We start from the raw sequence: 22,394 nt of genomic DNA, 5'->3' as shown, positions 1-22,394 counted from the left end.
TCAGAGGGGGATGCTTGTAAGTAGTTTGACCCTGTTTTGGAGTCAAGAGGCAGGCTGCAAGAATATTCTTTCACTCACTATAAAAGGTAATTTGAGAGAAAGTGATTTAAGAAATGACCTAATCTGATTTTCTTCCATCAAAACGTAATTTTCTTCCATAAAAATATAATTTGAAGTGTTTCATTACCTTACAGGTCAAGATTGTCTTGACTTTTTAAAACATCGTTTGTCAAGTCTTGATAAATGTCTGTGTCAGATTAGGTTTAAAGTTACCTTATTTTCTGACAAAATCATTTTTAAAACTGCTGAATATGAATTTTTTTTTTTTTAAGAAGAGGATGTATTAGACGGTGCAAAAAAAAATTATATGCAACTATGACTTATAAAAATATGTTCATCTTCTTCTTTTCCTCTCGGCTTTTCCCTTCAGCAAATTAATTGCCTCCATCTAACCCTGTCTTCTTTCACACCAACTACCTTCGTGTCCTCTTTCACTACATCCATAAACCTCATCTTTGGTCTTCCTCTAGGCCCCCTGCCTGGCAGTTCAAAACTCAGCATCTTTCTACCAATATATTCACTATCTCTCCTCTGGACATGTCCAAACCATCTCAGTCTGGCCTCTCTGACTTTATCCCCAAAACCTCTAACATGTGCTGTCCCTTTGATCTACTCATTCCTGATCCTATCCTTCCTGGTCACTCCCAAAGAGCCTTTTTGCAAAGTCAACTACCATCTGTCCTGCGTTCCTCTCCTGGATACCAAACCTGCCCATCACCTCCTCATCACCTCCGTTTCCTGCACCAACATATCCATTGAAGTCTGCACCAATGATAACTCTCTCACTTCTAGGTATGCTCTGACACTCGTGATTGGGCACCAAATCTGGAAGGGGCCTCTCTCTCGTCATTGGATCTCAGCCAGGTGAACAGTTAATGAAATTCCACAAAGTAAATTCAGGAGACATCCAACATCACCTCTTCCTGCAAAGCAACAGGCAGCAGCTGCTATTGGGAATCTGCTTCTAAACTGAATTGCGGCGGACCGCTTCCCTTGACTGCAGCCATTCTTGTCAGCATATCCAATAAATAAACCACCCATAACAAGTTAGGGATATTGTTATTTGCATGAGTGCTTTTCCTATTTGGTCCCAATTTTAAATAAGTAAATATCATTAATAATGAATGAGAATAAACACCATTTTCATTAGTTTGATATTTATTACCTCCAAAATTCAGACAGTGACAAGGATAGCCCCAAATAACAAACAATGGCAATGTCTGTAGGGGTTTTTATCATCCATTTGCTGCAATGACAGCTTGACAATGACGTCTCAGCTTTTCACTCGCCTCATGATGTTGTTCTGAGCCAATGCGTTCCACTCTTCCAAAAGTGCTACGCGCAGTTCTGCCAGGTGACGTGGGGATGGGGTAGTCTCTGCTTCTACTGGTCCCAGATGTGCTCTATAGGGTTCAGGTCAGGGGACATTGCTGGCCATACCATATGAGGCACTCCGACGTCCTGAAATCGAGCTGTGACACAATGTGGGGAGCATTATCATCCATGAACAGAAAGTTGGGGGTGTGCTGGCAGAATCTGTGGATGATGATCGGTTCTATGATGTCTCTAAGGTAAGAACATGCAGTAACTGAGCCATCTACAATAACCAAATCTGTTTTGCGCTGACTGGTGATGCCTACCCAGACTGTTACATCTCCTCCACGAAAGCGAACCCATGGGGATCATGTTGGCTTTAGCGTATCGCTCACCTCACCTTCCCCAGCAACACTGACAACCTGTGCAAGGTGAACCAACACTCATCAGTGAACAGGACGGTGGACCATTGCTGTATTGTCCAGGTCACATGGTTTTTTGACCACTGCCAACGTTCACGGTGGTGTCTTGGTGTCAGTGGAATCAACTGCAATGGTAGTCTGGCATTCGAGTCAAAGCAGTGGAGTTGGATGCAAATGGTTTGTCTGGAAACCTGAGTATCCCTCAAATTTTGTAAACGGGCCTGCAGCTGTGTGGTAGTTGCATAAGGATGTCTGAGTGCATAGGTCCTTAGGTACTGGTCATTGTTGCGGTCTGTCCACTCCTGGGTCTGTCATAAACTCTGCAGGTAGTTCTGTATCTTGATGCAAGTCTGCTGATGACACTTGGAGACACACCAAGTTCACGAGCAACATCTGACTGCCTGCCACCGACCCGAAGGCACACTATGACCATGTGGTGCTGGCTTGTCCGTTAAATGACGTTGTGTGTTCATGGCTGTTTGATTGATTAACTTGGAATAACTTACTGACAATACCAGCTTTTTATACCCACAGAATGATGAGATTGATGCCACATTGAAAAGGGCTGTTTTTTTGTACTTTTTGGTATTGGCCCCAATATGTGAGATCAATACATGGAAAACAAAAAAAGAGGTGTGTCAATCACCCCAATACAATGGCCTCCCTATCCCAAAAACTGCTGTGAAACAAACACCATATGAATGGCACCCACTGAGTCTCTCAAAATATCCTTGACTTATTGTGAGTTATTTAAGGGGTTGAAAACCCCCTAAATAAACAAGTATGTTTATTTAAATTTGATCACAATGCAGGCCCAGTAGGCAAAGAAAAAAATAATATTAATATGTAAATGCAAAGACAAAAATGTGCAGTGCACTGGGTTGTGTAATGGGTAGTTTCCAGGTATAATTGAGTGAAATTGTGTCAAGGGGAAATGTGAGTGTGCCTAACCTAAAGTTAGGAAAACTTAAATCATGTCCTATGGCAGATCTGTTGAGAACGATAAATATCCCAGAGCAGGTGCACGATGTTGTGTTGGGCTATGAAATGTGCTGAGTGGAGAAAGATTTGTTGGAGTCTGGGATTTATAGAGTAATAACATGCTCAGCTTGATTAATTATCAGTTCTTCTACAGAGATTTCAAAAAGGTTTTCTTTATTGAAAATGGGTTGTGAAAAAACTTGATGACAAAACTTGGAACAAAACTGACTGATGATGAGTTTTCTCATTCTGCATACATACACACTACAAGACTTAATTAGGAGTCAAATCTGAAATCATATCCAACTGTGTTGAATTATTATACTGCAGGAAACACCTGAAGAAAAGATGCGCTGCAGCCACAATAGCCAAATACAGTGAATGTACAGAAGCCAGATAGGAATATATTTTCAGGGGGAAAGTCCTAATTAACTACAATGTATGGTGCAATATCTTATGTTTGCAATATCAGCCCAATCCACTTTAGACTTCAATTACACACATTTTTGATGACATTTATTTTTATAGTGTACTTATTCTTTGCTTCACATAAAGAGATTAGAAGAGATTTCTGTTGCTGCATTTCACTCACACACACACACACACACACACACACACACACACACACACACACACACACACACACACACACAGCAATTTGCTGTGGTTTAATGGGGGGTCATCCCCCCTCTGGTTTTTACATTTCTACCTTGCTGAAGGAATTTTATCCTTGGGCTGTACTTGGGTCAGAGGTAGGACCCAAGTACAGCCCAGACTGAGACCAGATCAGGAATAGTCCAACAGTTTATTCTGAGGTTCGCACGAAATGGCAGCAATATTTCAGAAAAACAGTCTCAGCAAACAGGAATCCCAGCTGACAGGTATCACAGGGAACGAGCAGACAGAGTAGTCAAGGACAGAAGGCTGGTCAGATTACCGGGGCAGAGACAAAGAAGACTGGTTGAAGACAGGCAGGGTCGAAACCGAGGAAGCAGTCTGGAGATCAACGCGAGAGAGCTATGCATGACACGAAGACAATCTGGCAGAGACTGAGAGGAATGGGAGGGAATATATACTGAACTGGGAGGTGATAATCAGGTGAGGAAACACCGGTGAAGGTAGTTGCACTGATGAGGTGGGAGTGGAAGGCAGGTAGAGCTGGGCAGATTAGTGGAAAACCAGGAGCGGATTGTGACAACATGACTGTAACTGTTTCATTGACAGCTGCTTCTTCTGCTCTGCGTGTCGTGGGGGTTGCTGGAACCTACGTATTTGAGTGGACTACAGGGGAGAGGAGGAGTATGCACTTGAAGTACGACATCAGAGCAAACATTTCACTTAGTCTGATATTTTCTGAGTCATTTTAACGTGATGTGAAATTTTAATTTGTGGGTTGTTACTGACACGTTTTACAGACCATTAGCATTAGGCTAAATCCTTTTGCCATGTTCGTGTGATTAGCACTCATCCATGGTGCTGAAGCCTAATTGGAACATCTTCATCATCTTCCACAGTGTGGTCCACACACAAATTTAAAATGTTTCATGTCTTTCAAATTTGTGTTTTAAACACAAACACACACACACACACACACACACACACACACACACACACACACACACACACACACAGTAGGTCAGAAGTCAAAGATTTTCTGAAATGGGTGCTGGGTCTTGGAACATGCATGTACCCAACGGAGCTTAAATCACTCTTACTGTGTTCCAAACTGCAGTGACACAACAAACAAAATATACTGTACAGTGCTTTCAGACAGTATTCAGGCTCATTTTGTCTTGACTTTTGTCATGTTGCAGCCTGATGCTACAGTCATTTTAATGTTTACTCTCAATCTACTCTCAGTAAACTTTAATGACAAAGTAAAAGTAGTGAAGAGGATTTGAACACTTTCTGAATGCACAGTATGTAATGTGTGGAAATGCAGACTGGTTGTCAGAATACTTGGCAACCTGTCCAAACATATTATGAAATGTCTCAATTGAAATGAATTATCTCCTCTACAGAATACCAGACTGCACAGTGAATAATGTCAACATCAATCAACAACAAGGGAAGAGAACTGAAACAAAAGTCCTTAGAAAAAGGTTTTGAAGTCCATCTTTTTTCTCGCTGCAGGATCTCTGTACATGATCTCCAAATGTTTGCCCACGATGGAGAGACTTCCCCACTCTCACAATCAATCAACATATAAAAACCCGAGTGTAATAAATCCACAGGTACATAAATTAGCCATTTGGTAATCTGAAAATAAAAAAACAAAAAAACAAAAAACAAACAGATGAACTAACTTTGATTCAATAAAGCTAATGCTTTCCAGAAACTGAATCTCACTTCCTTCTTATTGTTATCAAAACATTAATTTTACTGCTAGAGTGGAACTTAATTAACCCTTTCCTCCCTGACAGTCATCTGGGACTGCTGTCCTCTATATAATTTCCACTGTGACCTGAGCCAATCTGGCTTCAGAAACATAGTCAAAACTTTTATAATTACTGAAAAAAACAACAAATTTCACAGTTAAGATCCAAATATATTTTTCCTCCATGTAAAAACGTTTGATCAATATATAATTTCAGCAAAATATTTTTTTTTCAGTTTAGATTTTGTCATCCAGTTCTGGTTCTTTGTTGGTAAAGAGAGATGCAGTGAGGGGGACAGGGGGGGTGGAGGTCAAGTAACAGGGGGTCGTGTCTCACAATCTGACAATCACAATGGAGCCTCATGGGCAGCAGCCAGAGGGATGGTCTCACGCCTAGTTGCAGGTGGAATGTTGACCACGAGGCTGGGGATCTGTCCATGTATAATTCTCTAACAATTGATCCAATTATCTCCAATTTATTTGTCGTAAAACCTTCAAATTCAGTGCTACTATCATCGTTGGAATCGACTACACACAGCTCGTTTACCATGCTTGTAGTTGGGATTCGCCTGCAGAGTTACATGAATTAACACGCATCGTCAAAATAAAACACAGAACTATTCAAAATGTAGTTTTGTATCTTCAGTGACCTCATTAAATATAATCCCACCACTGTCAGCAGAGTTGTTAACTTATTTTAAGAAAAAGTACAACTGTTGGGAAATGATTTTATTTAGCCTGCTTTATCCTTTCTTGGAATGCTTTTTCAACCATGTCCTTCTGTCCAATCATAATATAAAACATGGAATAACCCAGTACACATCCTAAGGAAATTTCTGTGAGACATGGGAAATGAATGCATGAAATACAACAGTCTGCAACAAAGCCAGAGGATATTTTGCCTCGATGAATGAGACCCAGATTGGAATACAAATATGAATTATCCCATTCTTCCTGCACACAGTCATTGCACCACTCATCTAAGCCGCCTATTATGCAAATAAAGAAGATGTAGATCAGAGAGATGTAATGTTTAGGGGACGGAAAACATACCAATGGTGCAAGATCCATATGAAACAGGAACAAATAAGACATAGAAGAAGAACAGAGGGATGAAAACAGAGATAACAGACAAACGGAAAATGTAAAATAAAGAAAAGGAAAATTTTATTTTATCCATTAAATGAGTCTTTACCAACCCAATATGGTACTGGTTGAGAACCCCCAGGCTCCTGGTGTGTCCTTTCTTTAGCGAGATCAACACCATTACACAACAGTAACAATAACAACAGCAACAACAACCACAATAACTCGAATAACGACAACTGTGCGACAGTGACACAACGCCCAATATATAGATGATGCACACCATTAACACCACAGCCAGCCACACATTAGCACAATCTGGTAAGTCAGTTATGTTACTCTGTCGGGTAGTCCTCGCTCCAATGGCACCCATCAGGAAAACAGGTTGCGTCCCAGGTTGGGGCGGGTCACTTTAAGGCCCATAAAAGTCCCTATCAGGATGAAATCTTACTGCATCTGTCGCCACAGGTTTTGCTTTCTGGAGTTAAAGAACAATCCAGGTTCACGTACATGTCAGAGAGGAACAAGCCTTTGCAGCTCAGCAGCAACATCCACAGAAGCAGTGAGCAGTTTTGTGTAGCGTTCAACACGTTGATGACGATTGATGAAGATTTATCCTGTGTATTTCCAAAGAGAAAGTTAATTTGCTGATTTCATTATTGAGGGAATCGTGCTTCTGGTGCTGCAAATATTATCAGGTCAAGTATAAAATACAAAGTTACTCAACACAATCACTTACTTGCAAGGCTTTAGAAACAAGAATGTAGCGATAAGCAGCATCATGTCAGCGTCACTGTGGATTTTGCTTGTTTGCTATATTTTTTTTTCTATTTTGTTATATATTCAGTGGGTAGAGCTGTCGCCGCACAGCAAGGCGGTTCCGGGTTCAAGTCCCGCTCTGTGAGGAGTTTGCATGTTCTCCCGTGTCTGGTCTGCGTGGGTTCTCCCCAGGTTCTCCGGCTTCCTCCCACCTCCAAAAACATGCGCTTCAGGTTAATTGGCCGTGCCAAATTGCCCGTAGTGTGTGACTGTTGTCTGTTTTTGCATGGCTACACAACGTGCTGGTATCGCGCCCGGAGTTTGCCCTCCCTCACATCCTATGCCACCTGGGATAGGCTCCAGCTTACCTTGACCCGCTACGGCGGATAAAGCGGTTTGAAATATGAATGAATGAAATCTGATCCAGTTAAACACAGATAAATGTTCAGCTGTGGTGAATAACAGCCAATTTCTTTCATCAGCTTCGAAACATCACTTGGACTTGATTCCATTTATTTCACTTTTATTCCACCTTATAAAACTTTACAGTGGGTGTCAAGTAGAGAAGATATAACTGATGGCATCTCTTTCATCAGGTTGAATGTTAAGTAGGTAGGTGTTTAGCCGATGGAAGAAATGTTGATCTGTCAGGTAATGGAGAGGGCTGGCTCCATCTCCCGTCTTCCTGCACTGCTTCTCTTTCCTTATTTTCAGCCCTCATCATTCCTTTCCTCTCTCTGCCCTCAAACATAAATGGCAGTCCGGGAAATGACAGAGCCGTCTCTCTGGGACTCCATGTCATCATCAAGGTACATGTCCATTTCCTCTTCACAGCCGTGGCCTCTGCGAATGTGATAGGCTGGTGGTAGCATTTTTCCGCCTCCCCTGACACCCCCGAACCTATTGTATTGCTCCTCGTCTTCCTCCATACTTTCATCCAACTGAAATTTCCTCCTCTCAGCTTCATCCATCTCAGCACTTAGCAGGATGTCGTGTGCAGGGACACCGATTGAGGGATGGTGGAGGTGATGAGGGTGGTAGTCATTTCCCTTTTCCGTTAGAGTCCCTGTGGCGTCACATCCCTCCCGGTACATGTAGATAGGCCCATTGTTGTTCGCACCGGTCCCGTTTGGATTGCTGTTGTTGCCAGCCCCACTGAAGAGCAGACAGGCTTTATTCCCATAGTCTCCACCATTGCTGCCTCCGCTGCCAGTTGCTATGGAGTCTCCACTGCTGGGGTAGCCTCCTCTCTGCTGCCGACGGCTTCGGGTCAGGAGGACGGCAATGAGAGCGATGCACAACAGTAGGGCCAAAAGGGAGGAAATCACAGCCCCCACCACAACGCCAGCACTGGATGGATCCTCCAAGGCTTCTGCAGAGGGGATGATGGGGTTGGAAGGAGGGATGGAAATATGAGTGGAAGAAAAGAAAAAAGTGCAGGAATTGATGGCTGGTTTAAGGAAGTCTTGCTCAGTTTTGGAGGAGGTACTCACACTTCTTCTGGTATTGTAAGAGTGCTGTGGTGAAAGTTGTAGTGTCTTCTTCTATGTGTGTGTTACAATCCTTTGATAAGTGTGCAGTAATGTTCTCCTCAGTGTAATCCCTTGGTTTGGGGGCAGTCAGTAAATGCTGGGATCAGGTTGAATGGGACTCATTCACTCTCTCCCAGCGGCTCGTTGTGCAGCATTTTTCAGACATTTTGCTCTATATTCATGTCTGTCCAACAGCTGGAGCTTCGGTTTTGTTGCCCCACCCCCCCATTGCTGGCTGGGGAAAAGCTTTCAATAGGGTAACTGTCCTTTGTTTACACTTCATGTTGGTGTGAGCCAAGTTTGCCTTTGTTTTGTGCTCTTTTTTTTGACTGTGGTTTAAGATTCACACAGAGAGAGACACAGAAAGTCTTGCAGGACAGACAGGCAGAAAGGTTAATTAAAAAGGTTCAGACAAAAAGAGCACAAAGTCGCAGAAGGATAATACCACACTGTATAACATCCCTAGAGCTCTCCCATTTCTACCCTCTGTTTTTACCTCTTAATCATGCTCATTATCTTTCCACTAATTTCTTCCTTGCAATCTTTCAATGCTCTGTTTCCTCCCCATGCCTCTCTTATCAGTCAGCTAGTCAAACCACAGGACAGAATGATCACCTGCTGCCAACTCAGGACCCATTCCAGATCTCACAGATCAGGAGCACACCAAGGTAAAAGGTTCACACTGAGGAGTAAGTCTCATACTATGGCATTTTAAAGAGAAATCTCTGCAGGAACATAAGAGAGACAGGAATTCTGGCTCGGGAAGTTGGAGATTTGTATGATAAATTCATTCTGGGATAAAAAGGGAAAAAAGGAAAGTGACAAAACTGGCAAGGATAAATGATGAACCTATCGTAAAGACCTGTACAAGGCAGCTAATGTGTTTTTGTCATAAATTGGTATGCTGATTTTTCTTTAAGGGAATTTGGATCCACTCCTGTTTTATACAAATATCAACAAGGTTGTTATTCCTGGCAAACACAGGAGAGGATGAAAATCAAGCAATCTGAGCTTAGCTGTATGTGGTGGGGTTACATGCCAGGGCTGAACAAATGAGAGAAGGACATTCCTTTCCATTTCAATACAATCACAAGACACCATAGAATGATTTGTATGGCACTGGTGAGTACGAGTTATGTTGACAAAACCAGTAGGGGGTGTCAATATAAGTGAGCTCAGACTGAGAGCTGGTGATTTGTACAAATTGTTCATTCTGAGGGTGTAAAAGTAAAAAGAGGGGTGATGAAAGACATGATAATTTGAGTAAGAAGAGAGAAAAATAGGTTTTTGTAAAGAGAGGAAGAAGAGTTGAGTCAGGGTGGGAGGGATCTCTGTTTGATTTCGGACACTCTGGTCTCACAGGGGGAGACGAGGCCAAACAATCTGAGACAAACAGTTTGGATGAATGAGGTGGGGCTCCAGGGACAGCATATGATGTCTAAATTAGGGGACAGTTTCTGGTGATATCCAACTGAAATGACAGAAGGCAAGGATGATAAATCCAACTTTGCCTGTCCTAGTTTCCTCTAACTGAAAACTTATGGGCTGGAATGGAAACACAATGTGGGGGCCAAACTTTATTTTTAATTACTGTGTTATTTATATCTTAAGCATTTGATAAATTTATAAAGTGTCTGGGTGATATACGGTTGAATACAAGTCTTTTCTAGGTCTTCGAGACCTCCTAGATTGCCGAACCTTTAGAAAGTCTATTACTCAATGCAGGTAATGAAGAGCAGGCCCTGAAACTGCTGGCATGTTCAGTTATAAATAAGTAATGTGCAGGAGCAGCATGACTTTGTCTACAAAACGAAAGCCAAGGAATGGGAGTTGATATTAAAACAATAATAGGGAACTCTTGTATTTGTGATGACTTTAGGTTGGCTGCCGCCTCTATGAGTTGGTGAATAAGGTCATCTTGATGATAATAGCTGCATCTGTATCCAGAGAGAGACAAAGACTGTTTAAACCCAAATGGAACAAAAGGTAGAGTGAAAAAGTGGCTGTTATATACGGCAAACTGCAGACTAAATGCGTATGTCTGCATGAGGCAGAAATCAGATTCATTATCTGGACATCTGACTATGACACTCTTTGGCATGCAGTACAAATGAAGGTCATTATTTGACACAGATTTTTTTTTCTGAATGTCCAAAAAGGTACAGAGTGAAAGATACTTTGATCCGCTAAAGGCAAGCTATGAATGAAATTAGTGATTGCTGTGTCAACCATGGACATGGACCATGGGGATGCTGCAAAAGATAACATAAAACTGATCATTCAGCCTCCTCCGGGATGTCATCAGCATACAACAAATACATTCAAAAGACATCTTTTGGACATCTGTCCTCAGAAGCTAATGGAAGCTGGGGGACAAAGTGGTTTTTAAATATGGAAAACGGTGCACATTTTCAGACAGTCTCTCCTGGAAGTCATTTATTGTGTTGGATTCAAATGAATAGCGACAAGCAGACAAGCAGAGACAGTGAGAGAGACCTTCAGACTCTTGCTACTTTTTCACCTCCACACAACTGACTAGAAAATAGTCACATTTGAACAGAGCTTTCATGATGTGTCTTTAATCCACCCTGACATTCTGTGTGAATGCAGTGAAGGTTCAATGGTGTGTCTGTTGGTTCACCTCTATGATGGCAGAAAAAGAAGTTACAGTGCTGAAATGCACGTCTGTGAGATGAATAGACAGGGCGGGGCTGGGATGTCAGTACTTCTTTGGGAGCAGCTTGTAGCTGTTAGTAAAGAAGTCTTAAAACTGGGTTCAAATTAATTGTATTTGCCAATAGATGAGAGGAGAGGAAAGAAAAATAAAAAGCCACAACAAATTCAACATGTCAGTCAGTTGAATGTGAAGGGTTGCTACAAGTATATTTACACCTCTGTTAAACCAGATTAGCCATTTCTCACATGTCCACGGATTCCCAAATCTGATCTCCAATCAAATTATAATGTAGATGATGAGATGAGAGTGATTTTGATCATCACAGCCTACTAATATAAATATTTGCCAAAATGTTGGTATATTTCCTGATGCTTTAAATTTTCTGAAGAAAGGTATTGGTTTCATGATGACCTGACCTGAGTGAGTGGATTTTGACTCAGCGTTTTTTCCCATTGTTCCATGAAATGAGATCACTGAATAAAGCTTACTAAATAGGTGCACACCCATGAAAATAAAAGGGATCATCATGATATTATATCCCTTCCTTTGGAAATACTAAAAATAAATCTGTGTACAGTAATAAAAAACCTTTAATCAGATGCAAGGCTGCTACAGGCATTTTCTGACATTGCACAATATAAAAAAAGTCAATGGATCCTGCCTGGATTAGCTTTGACAAAAATGTGCCACATGTACGCTCAATGTCAATGTCAACTCTGCTCAATCATACACTTTAGTAAACACTTTTCAGTGAATGCAACCACCTACAAAAAAAAGAAAAAAGACCTATCATTAAAAGAAAATAGGCCAGACTTGTCATCCATACTTTTCATCAACAGCAGCAGCCTGCCTGCATTAAGAAGCATGGTGATAAATGTCACAGGGAGAGGCAGGGGAGCTTATATCAGTTTCTGTATTAGTGTCGTGTACATGGGGGAGATTACGGGGGGGCATGAAAACTATCCATTTCTACTCGGTTGCGCCCACTGTGGTAGGGATAATCTAAATGAGAAGATTTTGTGTGTGAGGAAAGAGTTAGAGATTGACAAACAGAAAGAGAGAGAGAAGGAGAGAGGGGTTGGAAACTGAATAATCATTGTTGATGTTCACTACGTTTCTCCTTTCTGTTGTCACTACTATGAAAACAGGACTGAACAGCGAGAGCTGCTCCTATAGTCACATCATGAGCAATTCTTGTGAAAGCTCCACAGTAGGATTTCAAAGCAAAGCAGCGTTTGGTGAAGGATGAGGTGTATAAAAATGTACCCATAGAGATTTTGTAAACACCTTGTACTTGATGATAAAATGGAAAAGGACATACTACAAATATTCTCTGCATAGACAGAGAAGGTTGATTTTCTGTATTCAATAAAATATTCCTTTGTCCTTTTTATTGTATTGAATTCAAGTTGCAGAATCACAGGAGAATGCGTTTGTAAAAGGTTTTTTATGTGTTGCTGAACAGTTTATTTGGTCTGTGACCTCCACCTACAGAGCTTCAGGTATTCATCCGTCTATTTGGGAAGACGTTCTCCTCCATCAACCAACCAACCCACCAACCAACCAACCAACCAACCAACCAACCAACCAACCAACCAACCAACCAACCAACCAACCAACCAACCAACCAACCAACCAACACAATAGAAATGTGGAGCAAGTTGTAAATATTTTGATAAGCTAACCAAATGCCAGGTGTTAGAAACATCACAACCAAACTGAGGTTAAGTACAACCATCCATCTATTCATCCATCCATCCATCCATCCATCCATCCATCTTCTTCCGCTTATCCGGGGTCGGGTCACGGGGGCAGCAGCTTAAGCAGGGAAGCCAAGACTTCCCTCTCCCTAGCCACTTCTTCCAGCTCCTCCGGGAGAATCCCATGGGGTTCCCAGGAGACATAGTCTCTCCAGCATATCCTGATGTTGTCCCCGGGGCCTCCTCATGGCAGGACGTGCCAGGAACACCTCACCAGGGAGGCGTCCAAGAGGCAACCTAACCAGATTCCCGAGCCACCTCATCTGGCTCCTCTCAATGCGGAGGAGCAGCGGCTCAACTCTGAGTCCCTCCCGGTTGACCGAATTCTCACCCTACCTCTAAGGGAGACCCCGGACACCCTGCGGAGGACACTCATTTCGGCCGCTTGTATCCGGGATCTCGTTCTTTCGGTCATGACCCACAGCTCGTGACCATAGGTGAGGGCAGGAACGTAGATCGACCGGAAAATCGAGAGCGTTGCCTTTCGGCTCAGTTCCTTCTTCACCACGACGGACTGATAGAGAGTCTGCATCATTGCAGACGCTGCACCGATCTGCCTGTCAATCTCCCGTTCCATCGTACCCTCACTCGTGAACGAGACCCCATGATACTTGAAGTCTTCCACTTGGGGCAGGATCTCATCCACAACCCGGAGAGGGCAATCTAACCTTTTCCGACTGAGGACCATGGTCTCAGATTTGGAGGTGCTGATTCTCATCCCAACCACTTCACACTCGGCTGCGAACCGCTCCAGTGAGAGTTGGAGATCACGGCTTGATGAAGCCAACAGTGCAACGTCATCTGCAAAAAGCAGGGACGCAATACTGAGGCCACCAAACCGGACACCCTCAACGCCTTGGCTGCGCCTAGAAATTCTGTCCATGAAAGGTATGAACAGATCATAAGTACAACCAATCACAGTAAATAACAGGGCTACTAGTTTCACTAAGGTTACATGGAAGCCCAGGAAGGACAGTGGTACTGCTACTAAGTGACAGCACCAATCAAGTCTCAAACTGGCCAGCTGAACTATTATCAATTGTGGTTCATGAAAGGTTCAGTCCAGAAGAGGAAAGAACAGAGAGGAAAATAAATTATTTGGCAAACAATGTGCTGAAGAGCCTGATCAGCTTTACCCCAACAACGCCTGCCAAAAATACCTCATGTTTGTGAGCCTGAATTGCAGCCTGCTCCTTAATAATGCAGTTTTTGGTGCCTTTCCATTTTTTCATATTTAAAAAAATGTCATTGGCATAGACATAATGTTTGCTGCTTATCTTTGACCTTTAATTTACTTTTAGCCTCTTGCGTCAATATGCTGTCACTGATTATTATCAGTACTATAGTTATTTTACGCAGCTGTAATTATTTTCTTGTGATTTTTCTATTTATTTGTCTTCGTACAACACTTTTTTTTCCCTGGGGGGGATCAATATGGGATTAGGCTATTTTAGATCATGCTCTGCTTTTTGTTTTGAAATAATAACTGCAAAGTTCAAAGTGTATTTGTTTTATGATTTGTAAAATAAAGTAATGGACACACAACAGGAAAAATAATTAAACCATGATTTACCCTACCTGCATCTGTCTGGGAAGAACAGGCTCATAATCCTAGCAGATATAAGCAGAGAATGGGGAGGTAAAGATGAGGTAAATTTTATCACAGGGGGTTAATGGGACCCAGAGGCAACACATGAAAGAAATCAACACTGTACAGTAGGGGAAGGATTTGAGGGTAACCTCTTCACTTATAGAGCAAGGTGAAGCTAAGGATGTGGCTGCTAACTGTCCCAAGCTGCACTTAATGGTGCTACAACTTCAATTTAAAGAAATAAACCAGAGAGCCATAGCAGGTCTATCTGCAGGACAGAAGTCAAGGGAACTGTAATGGCACCAATTTTCCACTTGATTATAGTGTATATGAAACCTGCTGTGTTTACTAAAGAGTGTCGCTCATGCATGCTATTTTCTGAAGTTATTGTACTTCTGTCAGGTAAACTATGGCAAAGTGTATTCATTCAATTAAATGTGATTATATGGCATACTAATGTGAACCAAACCCAAGAAGAACACTGTTCAGTAGAAGGAACACTTCAAACATCAATCGTCAGACCGCAGCGGGTCCATAAGGAACAGTTTGGTGCCAAGTGCCCCCCCCCCAAAAGGTCAGAACTGTACATTATAGAAATACATGTGTCATTAAAGGTTTATAATGTGCACTTTGGCAAACTACAGTTACACACTGACAAAGTGATAAGGCACAAGTAACTCTAATGAGCAGTTAAAGGAGCTTTAAGGTACCTTTAAGAAGCATTTCACCTTTTGTGCACTGACTGAGGCAAACCTTCAGCCCTAAGTTTTACTGAGCGCAGATTAACTGTACAGTTGTAAAATGTAGTCATAAAAACACACTGCAAGGTTAACAAAAGGTTATGATGGGATGTAATGCTGCGTTTGGGCACAACCATCAGTTGGAGTATTCTTATTTTAATGGTTGACAAAGTATGAGTCAGCATTCTGACTGATAATGTTTTTAATGTGGGTGTGCTATGGTGCTGACAGAGAAGAACTTCAAGGCTTTTGAAACTGAACTTTGTGAACTGTGACTGAGCTGATCAAACCTGCTGCAAGTACTCATTCCACTGCAAAACACAAAGTCAATTTAAGTTATTCCAATTATTTCAAGATAAAGTCATCCTGTATATCAACACTTTGGTTTCTGCTGCCTTAATAGCAGGAATTCTACTGTCCCTTGTTATTGAATTTTAACTCTGTAGGTCCTGATTTTGATAGGGTTTGTTCCCTTATTGTAGTAATTTACGTTCAACAGAAGACTTGCAATGCTTCTGTAACATAACAATTCTTCGTCTACCTTTTTCCACTTGATTGTATGGGCTTTCATGACACCCGAAGGTGCCAATAATTACACACCTCTATGAAATGTGTGAGGCGAATGCATTGACCTTGTAGGGGTCAAGAGGCTCTGCGTTAGACTGGCTTGTCATTTCAGATGTAACTGTCTGCAGGGCACTATTTCACAATTAGCCTTTGAATGGTATTACAGGGTAGAAGCCTGCAGTCAAGTGGTGAATGATTTTTTCAAACCTGACTTAATCAAACCCAGATTGCTACATAAAAATATGCACTTACTACCCACTATGCCAACAGGGCAGCTAGTGATTACCAAGACACATATGTGATATAAAGACATGCTTGATTCAAGGTCTCTGGCTGTAAGGATGTGATATTGCATGATCTTATTTGTTCTAGTTTAAGTTTCTTTTAATATGCTTCATTTATTTACTCACAGCCTGATTACAAGATAACCACAGCCTGTAAAGAAAATGTCACAAGACTCTTAACTGTCTTGTTAACTGCATACTTTTGGGAAACTGACATGCTGCCATGTAAAATAATTACTGGAAAAGATAATTTACGATCCTGTAATGTTTGTGTTTCCTGCCATACGTCCCCTTCCTAGATTCATGAAGAAACAGCTGAGTATCGGCTCAGGCTCCAGTTTCCCATGGGTTCAATTTGTGAACGCTCAGCTTTCCAGAGACACTACTTGGTGTCAGGTATCAACATTAGTGTTTAAAACACTGCATCCTTTAAGTTTGAGGTATTCTACAGTTGGAACTCATTATGTGTTGTTTTAACGAGCGGTACATGGGTATTGGATCCAGATGCTTATATTCATTGGTTTTGATGGAACTTTTGATGGCAGAGTCTTTATCTATGTAGCCAAACCAGAAAAGTATGCACATCAAGGTTCTAATAAAATGTTCCATCCAGTTCTGTTTATCTTATTTGGAAAGAATCAAATTACCTTGATGACTTAAATCAACCTTTACTCTTGTGCTGAAAGGGATTTGAAAGACATCATGTATTTTTCTGATCCTCCAGCTGGCCTGAAAGTTAAAGCAGCAGATATAATGAAAAAAAACCCAAAACCTTTGTCTGTCAGCCGTGTGGACATACAGAGGTACTTAATGCAAATCTATGGCAATCCATCATCCGACTGTTCTTTCTCACTGCTGATGTGAACAATCACTAACCTACACACACACAGACACACACCACACTTATACACAGAGCTGTCAACTGGAGATGGTTCAGTAGTTTAATGAACATTATTGACGGCAAGGCTAAAGTCCTGCTGCCGTAATTAGTGTTATGACTCACACCTACATGTGTTTGGCTTCATTAATTCAGTGCAGATTCAAGCTAAAATGGACAAGCGTGTCCACTTGTATACACACATTTGTTTTATAATCCAAAATAACGGTTGTGTCCTATGTGTGCTGCAGTACAGTGTGCAGTACACTGTGTGTACATATGCTTGTTCACAGTCAAATATAGTTTTAATTCTATTCTGCCTGACTGAATGCAGGGAGCTGATTGGATCTAGACCTCTACTGATTCTGATCAACAGAAGCAGCTGAGTGTAAAACAGTAACCAGCCTCCCCCTTCCTTCTCTCTCTCCATCCCTCCTGCCCACCCTCACTCAATCCATCTCGCCTTCTACGACAACCTCCACTCCTCCATCACCAACACTCCCCATCCCTCCCCTTCTCCACTGCTCCCTCCCTTCATCCTCCCTGCCTCTTAAATGAGGTGGTTTGTGGTTGGGTGACTCATTTGTAAGCAAATCTGGACTATGGAAGAGAGTAGTGTGAAATGGGGGAGAGAGAGAGGACGGGAGGGGGGGGGGGGCTAAAGGGGCCCAAGTGAGTAAAGAGAAAGGGAAGGCGGAGAAAGAGGGGGGATGACTGTGTGCATGCATGTCTTTGCTTATTTCACATTCATAACACTTCAATATTTTGAGGAAAACAAACCCACTGTGGAAAGTTTTCTCAAGCCATGACTCTTTTTGCTCCTTTAATCACTTCCTCCTCTCCCAGCATCTGTCTGTTCATGAGAGTGACGAGGACCATCCATCCATCCATTTTCTGCCGCTGCATCACGGGGTCACGGGGAGCTGGAGCCTATCCCAGCTGGCATAGGGCGTGAGGCGGGGGACACTCCGGGCACGACATCAGTGCACCGCGGAGCCACACACAAAGACAGACAACCATGCACGCTCACACTCACACACTACAGGCAATTTGGAACGGCCAGTTAACCTGAAGAGCATGTTTTTGGAGGTGGGAGGAAGCCAGAGAACAAGGAGAGAACCCACGCAGACAAGGGGCGAGCATGCAAACTCCGCACAGAGTGGGACTCGAACCCGGAACCGCCATGTTGTGAGGCAACAGCGCTACCCACTGCACCGCTGTGCCGTCCGTGATGAGGACCAGTAAAATGAAAACAAATATCAAGGCAGTGGCAAGGCCCCCCCAGCCCTAGGTCATGTTGTTACATCCCGCTTCAAAGCGGCGATGTATTGTAATTGTGTGTTCATGTGTATGTCCATCCGTCCGTCCGTTAGTCCACCAAATAAAGATGAAACAAAAAGCACATTACTCGGGAAGCAAAGGGGATAAAAATGAGATGATAACCTTTATCTTGAGAAAAATAGTTCAAGGTCAAATTTCAACTTGTGTACACTCGGGAACCGGATAATATAGAAAGATGAGAGAGAAGGCCAGTGTAAGACCATAGATCAAAGCTACTGCTTTGATCTATGAAAGCACCAGCTTTGATCTTTGACCTATGCAAGTGCATCAGTGAAACCTTGGAATTCAGGGGTGTCACAGGATGTTGCAGTCTCTAACTGTGGGAAAGAGTCCAATCCAATCCAATCCAAACAAACCAGTGATCACTACATGGGATGAAACAGTCCATAAGAGTAAAAGCAAAATGCAGTATCCTAATGTCTTAGTGTCCAGTACCATCAGAGAGCTAACATCATGGCTAGCTTGTTTGGAAACAGTTTTGACTGCTTTATGAAAAAAGGCCAGAACTTCTCAATGAAGTTTATCTGAAACTTGCTCAAGGCAAAAGATAAAAGTAAATAGTCCTATTCATCAGTTGGCCTCAAGCTGTTAGAAGAAGCTTTTAGCCTCCCATCATGGAAAGAGTTTAACTAAATTGCTACCTTTCGTGTAATAAAATATTAGTACAGCATGTCTGAAAAGCCTCTTCAGAGTTTGTAATTTTGTGTATCCATTGACAACTAGCAGAAATGTACTTGCCTCGATTCAATTTACAGAAGCATGAATTTATGGTTAACAACAGGGACACAAATTGATTGCCTTGTTCAATCTCCGCTACCTTGCTCTTGACCTTGGGTCCACTGTTTGCTTGTGTTTCAGCTCAAATGTGTCTTTAGTGCCCATTTGGTACCGTTAAACCATCAACACAGAAAGAAGCAAGACGGCTTTCCCCACACAAACTGTTGCTGCATCCATCTCACGCAGGCTGTTTCACATCAATCTTGTCCACTGACATTACATTCCATTAAAGTTACAAATAACCGACTGATTGGATGACTGCTTTGCGAGACATACAGTATCAAGACGTATGCATAGCACCAGGTTCCTTTTTTTTCCCTGATCTCTGCCTTATCTTCAGTTAATCTTATCTCACCTAATAAAAAGGTCTTTAATCATGTAACCTCTGTTTCTGTTAAACACATGAACTTGCGTAACACCTTCTACACCCCCCCCTCCTGACCTCCCACCTCTCTTCCCATTCTCCATCACTCCATATTGATCCGTCCATAGTGGATTAGCTGCAGATTGTGATTGTGTCTGACCCAGGCTGGCCATGAACAAGCCCTACTGGCTAATTGAATGTAGTCGTCTGTAGGATTAGAGACTGCTCTGCCTGGTCTATTAGCACACACACACACACACACACACACACACACACACACACACACACACACACACACACACACACACACACACACACACACACACACACACACACACACACACACACACACACACACACACACACACACACACACACACACACACACAAAACTGCAAAATAAGCACACTGACACAAACACACTGACATGGGCAGTTAACTCCATTTTTTTTGGATGTATCTGGGCAGAGGGGATAGCGTTAATCTGTAACACACAGTTGAGTGATGAGACAAAGCCCTCCACACAAATCAGACGTTTTATGTGTGAGAACATGGATGTATTTCACTCCACCGAGTGAAGAACATACAACTGCAGCAGAAGAACAGATGTAATCATGGACCATCCTCTCGTCGAGCTTCAGCTGCAGGTAACATAACTAACATTTGACCCTATGAGTATAGAAAAGCTTGAGGCTGTGCATGGGTCTGAAGCCAAATGCACATATAACAATGTGTGTATGTGGACAGACAGATATGACACATAAGCATGCTGTGTGTCGGTGCATGTTAAATGCAGGACGGTGATTTGTGCATCTGTACCACATAATAGATCACAGATGTACGAGGAGCACACAGACTGTATTTAATGTACATACAGTAATGTGCATGACACGGTCGTTTTGTATGTGTGCAATGAACTATTACATGTAATTCTGCCTGGAGCCAGACAGCTGAACAACTTCTGGCTTGAACGGCAAAACAAGAAAACCACAACTTCTGAAAGGAAAGAAGCAAAGGACTGGAAAGAAGCCCAAAGGAGTTTGATAGGATACATGACGAGTCTATGTGTTAGTGTGCACTTTTCTACTCGTGGGTCACACACATGCTACCTCTCATGATTGAAACCAGCAGCGCTTTGGCTCCAGCTCAGTTCTGCCAGTGAGCTCACCTCTCTCCTCTGACTGCAGCAATAAAATAGAAATCTTGACTGCATCAGAAATCTTGACTGCATCGGCAGAAACACAGGGCCCAACTGTAACATATTTAGGGTTGAAGCAAAACAAGAAGTAAAAAATTAGGAGACTCTGTATCATCTGGACCTGCTGCTTGTATGAAAAATGTTTTTGATGAGCGAAACATGTAAATGTAAGTAGTTTCTGTTTGGTTGTGCGTGAAGCCCTGTTACATCAGCCTCAAAGTATTTTATTTTAAGTCTCTGGTAGCAGGTCTTAAAGGACAAAGACAGTACAGCCACAGGCAAAAGGCTTTTGGCTCACTTCCCAGAAAATAATCTAGTGATGGGACATGCACCCTCCCAATTCCTCCGTTTTCAACTCATCATTCCCTATTTTTGTTCATTTTCTATGAATGAAATTCTTAATCCTCTTTGTTAATTCTGCTAATTTGATCCTGTACCACACAGCCACTTCTCCAAATTCAGTTATTATGACCCATAGAAGTATTTTGTTCTTAAAACTAATTATAGTGCTAATCCTAATTAAATGTCAGTTGCATGCGCAACAGGACATTTCCCCCAAAAAATCATCTGAATTCAGTCAGCTTAATTTATTTTAATGATAACTGACTCAAATAACAACACTTTTTGAACAGACCATTTTAAATTTCATACAAAAATTGCTGAAACACTTGCTTTAGCTGTAAGTAAGGAGCTGGTGTTGATAATTTATTCCTGCTGACGTCATTGGAGGCTCTCCTGTACCTGAACTTCATCACGAGAGCAGCTCATGAGATTTGCTCACATGAGCCGCTCATGTGATTTTCTGCAGGGACTTTGAAGTGCAAAAAAATTCATAAGATGTGGAGATATCATGAAAGGGCTGACAGGTGTTCAGACCAGTGGCATAGATCCAGTGTGTACTTCACATTCTCTGATGAACACACTCTTATACAGCTTGTACCAGCGTTAATATTCGAAGCAGGAATAGAACATGAGATTGACATGAAATGAATCCTTGAGTCACTTTGGAAATAGTGATGGATTGGCTCTCACAGTGGCTCTCACACTACTATGTGGCAATTCCTCCTGAAAGTATCGCAATGGTGTAGCTTTTTGGGTTTGTACTAGAAAAAGTAATAACACAATGCCCTGAAAAAATTGTAAACTTCGCTTTTTAATTGCTAGCATGTGAGATAGTTCACTGCCACCATTTGTTGAAACAATAACAGCCTGCAGAGGCACAACAGCGAGTGGCTTGCTTACAGTGGGGGGGGGTGGGGTATTTTCTGTACTAAACATTCCGTAACACGTGGACAGGACAGAAGATAATTGCTGTTGTTGTGATAAAACAATTGTTTTTGTTTTCCATTCTTGTCTTTTTGTGCTTGAGCTTGCTACAGAGGACAGAAGTCCCTAATGCCTTCTGTCAGGTAGGAGTAACAATGCGCCTGATTTAATATTACTCCAAAAAAACAAAAGTTGCCCAGTCAAGATTTGTCTTCATATCTATCAACAAAGGTTTTTTCTGAGCAACTTTTTAAAAAATACAATTTCAGTAGCACAAACTGAAACAAACCTACCTATATTTGGTGTTCGGTCTTATCTCCGCTCTCCTCTGTGTTTCCTTCTTAAACGTTTTCAGTAAAACACACTGTACCTGTTCTGATATCTCTTAACAAACATACTTCATAATCATGTCCAAATTGAA

The 22,394-nt window shown here is 42.0% G+C and overlaps 1 protein-coding gene across 5 annotated transcripts in view; it reads right to left on the bottom strand.

Moving 5' to 3' along the window:
- The window catches only part of pvrl2l (PVR cell adhesion molecule related 2 like), a 296,522-nt gene that overhangs the window by 58,961 nt on the left and 215,167 nt on the right, over positions 1-22,394 (bottom strand). Inside the window, exons 7-9 of one of the 5 annotated variants that reach the window (XM_068332343.1) lie at positions 6,980-8,371; positions 1,701-6,857; positions 1,216-1,532 (exon numbers count right to left, since the gene is read on the bottom strand). The exons of 1 other annotated variant lie outside the window; for it this stretch is intronic. In XM_068332343.1, the coding sequence (XP_068188444.1) occupies positions 7,743-8,371 (629 nt within the window). In that variant the 3' untranslated portion in view covers positions 1,216-1,532; positions 1,701-6,857; positions 6,980-7,742. Of the gene's footprint in view, positions 1-1,215; positions 1,533-1,700; positions 8,372-20,677; positions 20,762-22,394 lie in introns of those variants that run through there. 3 more of the 5 variants (XM_068332344.1, XM_068332342.1, XM_068332345.1) reach the window with 3 other exon arrangements.

The sequence above is a fragment of the Antennarius striatus genome, chromosome 14 (genome assembly GCF_040054535.1).
Source record: "Antennarius striatus isolate MH-2024 chromosome 14, ASM4005453v1, whole genome shotgun sequence".
Taxonomy (NCBI): Eukaryota; Metazoa; Chordata; class Actinopteri; order Lophiiformes; family Antennariidae; genus Antennarius; species Antennarius striatus.
This window is presented reverse-complemented; position numbering and strand designations above follow the sequence as displayed.